The sequence below is a fragment of the Apaloderma vittatum genome, unplaced genomic scaffold (assembly GCF_000703405.1).
Source record: "Apaloderma vittatum isolate BGI_N311 unplaced genomic scaffold, ASM70340v1 scaffold29077, whole genome shotgun sequence".
Lineage (NCBI taxonomy): Eukaryota > Metazoa > Chordata > Aves > Trogoniformes > Trogonidae > Apaloderma > Apaloderma vittatum.
In genome coordinates this window covers 541-1,957 of record NW_009724986.1, presented here as the reverse complement: position 1 = coordinate 1,957, position 1,417 = coordinate 541, and the positions used below count along the sequence as shown (strand labels likewise).

At 59.8% G+C, this 1,417-nt stretch overlaps 1 protein-coding gene across 1 annotated transcript in view; it reads left to right on the top strand.

The window, feature by feature from the left end:
• Positions 1 to 416: 416 nt before the first annotated feature.
• The window catches only part of LOC104276438 (serine incorporator 2-like), a gene marked incomplete at its 3' end in the record, with an annotated part of 1,401 nt that continues 400 nt past the window's right edge, over positions 417 to 1,417 (top strand). Inside the window, 5 exon segments of the mRNA XM_009872746.1 lie at positions 417 to 625; positions 731 to 810; positions 961 to 1,006; positions 1,008 to 1,093; positions 1,219 to 1,404. Of these exon segments, the coding sequence (XP_009871048.1) occupies positions 417 to 625; positions 731 to 810; positions 961 to 1,006; positions 1,008 to 1,093; positions 1,219 to 1,404 (607 nt within the window).

Below are 1,417 nucleotides of genomic sequence, written 5' to 3'. Positions count from 1 at the left end.
CCCCACTAGACACAGGCTGCCAGTGTCACTGGAGGAGGGTGTTTTTAACCCCGAAAAAGCAGTGGGATAATTTCATGCATTATCTAGTTTTCTCAGATGTCTGCCAGGACAACTTCTCACATCCCATTTTTGAGGTCCAACTGGCCAAACGACTTGCAAGTCAGGTGGAAGTGGGACTTTGGATGCAGGGAGCTGCAATCTGCCAGCAGAGCTAATGCACAGGCTGGGCCAGGCTTTTTGGGAACGACTGGTTTCATCCCAGCTTTCCCCTGACGTGCAGGGTGGCTTTAGCTGTGTCCCCCCACCATGAGCAGGCCAGCTGCTTGCTCTTTTTTTTTTTCTTGCCCTGGAGCAGTCATGGGCTGGCCCATCTTTGGTGGCACCAGGGCTCGCGGTGGGCGCGGGGTGCCGGCGTGATGCTCACCTTCCCGTTGCAGCTCCCTGGCTTCTGCGAAGGCAGCGGGTCGGTCCTGGGGGTCCAGACCCACGTCAACTGCAGCAGCTTCCTGGGCCACAAAGCCGTGTACCGCATGGGCTTCGCCATGGCTGCCTTCTTCTTCCTCTTCGCTGCCATCATGGTGTGCGTGCGCAGCAGCAAGGACCCGCGAGCCGCCGTGCAGAACGGGTGAGCCTTCATCCCGGGCTGGGGGGGGATGCTGGTGTGGGGCTGGACACCCTCCTCCCCGTTGGCTTCCCGCGTGCAGATCGTGCCTCATCTCTCTTCCCGCAGCTTCTGGTTCTTCAAGTTCCTGGTGCTGGTGGGGCTCACGGTGGGGGCTTTCTACATCCCCGACGGCACCTTCACCTCAGGTGAGGAGCTGCCCACGCTGTCCTCAGCACCGCTGGATCCCCGGCACAGGATCAAACCTGGGCCTGAGGGTGGCATCCCCACTGCCCTTTGGCAAAAGTCCTGCTTGCCCTGCTCTTAGCTCTTTGGTTTTTTTTTTTCCTCCCCTCAAGTTTGGTTTTACTTCGGTGTGGTCGGCTCCTTCCTCTTCCTCCTCATCAATCCCCCTCATCGACTTTGCCCCCTCCTGGAGCCAGCTGTGGCGGCGCAAGGCAGGCGAGGGCAGCGCCAAGGGCTGGTACGCAGGTGGGTATGGCTGGCACCACACAGGGTTTGGGGACGAGGACGCTTGTCCTGGGGGTGGGTGACACTGAGCTGACGGGGACTGGGGACTCTGCTCCAGCCTTTTCCCTTTTTGCTTTCTTTCCCAGCCCTTTGCCTTGTCACCTTCATCTTCTACGCCACCTCCATTGCGGCCATAGTGCTGCTCTACATCTACTACACTAAGCCCGAGGGCTGCACGGAGGGCAAGGTCCTCATCAGCATCAACCTCATCCTCTGCCTCATCCTCTCGGTTGTGTCCATCCTGCCCAAGATTCAGGTGAGGCAGCGGTGGGGGGGGGCCGGCCG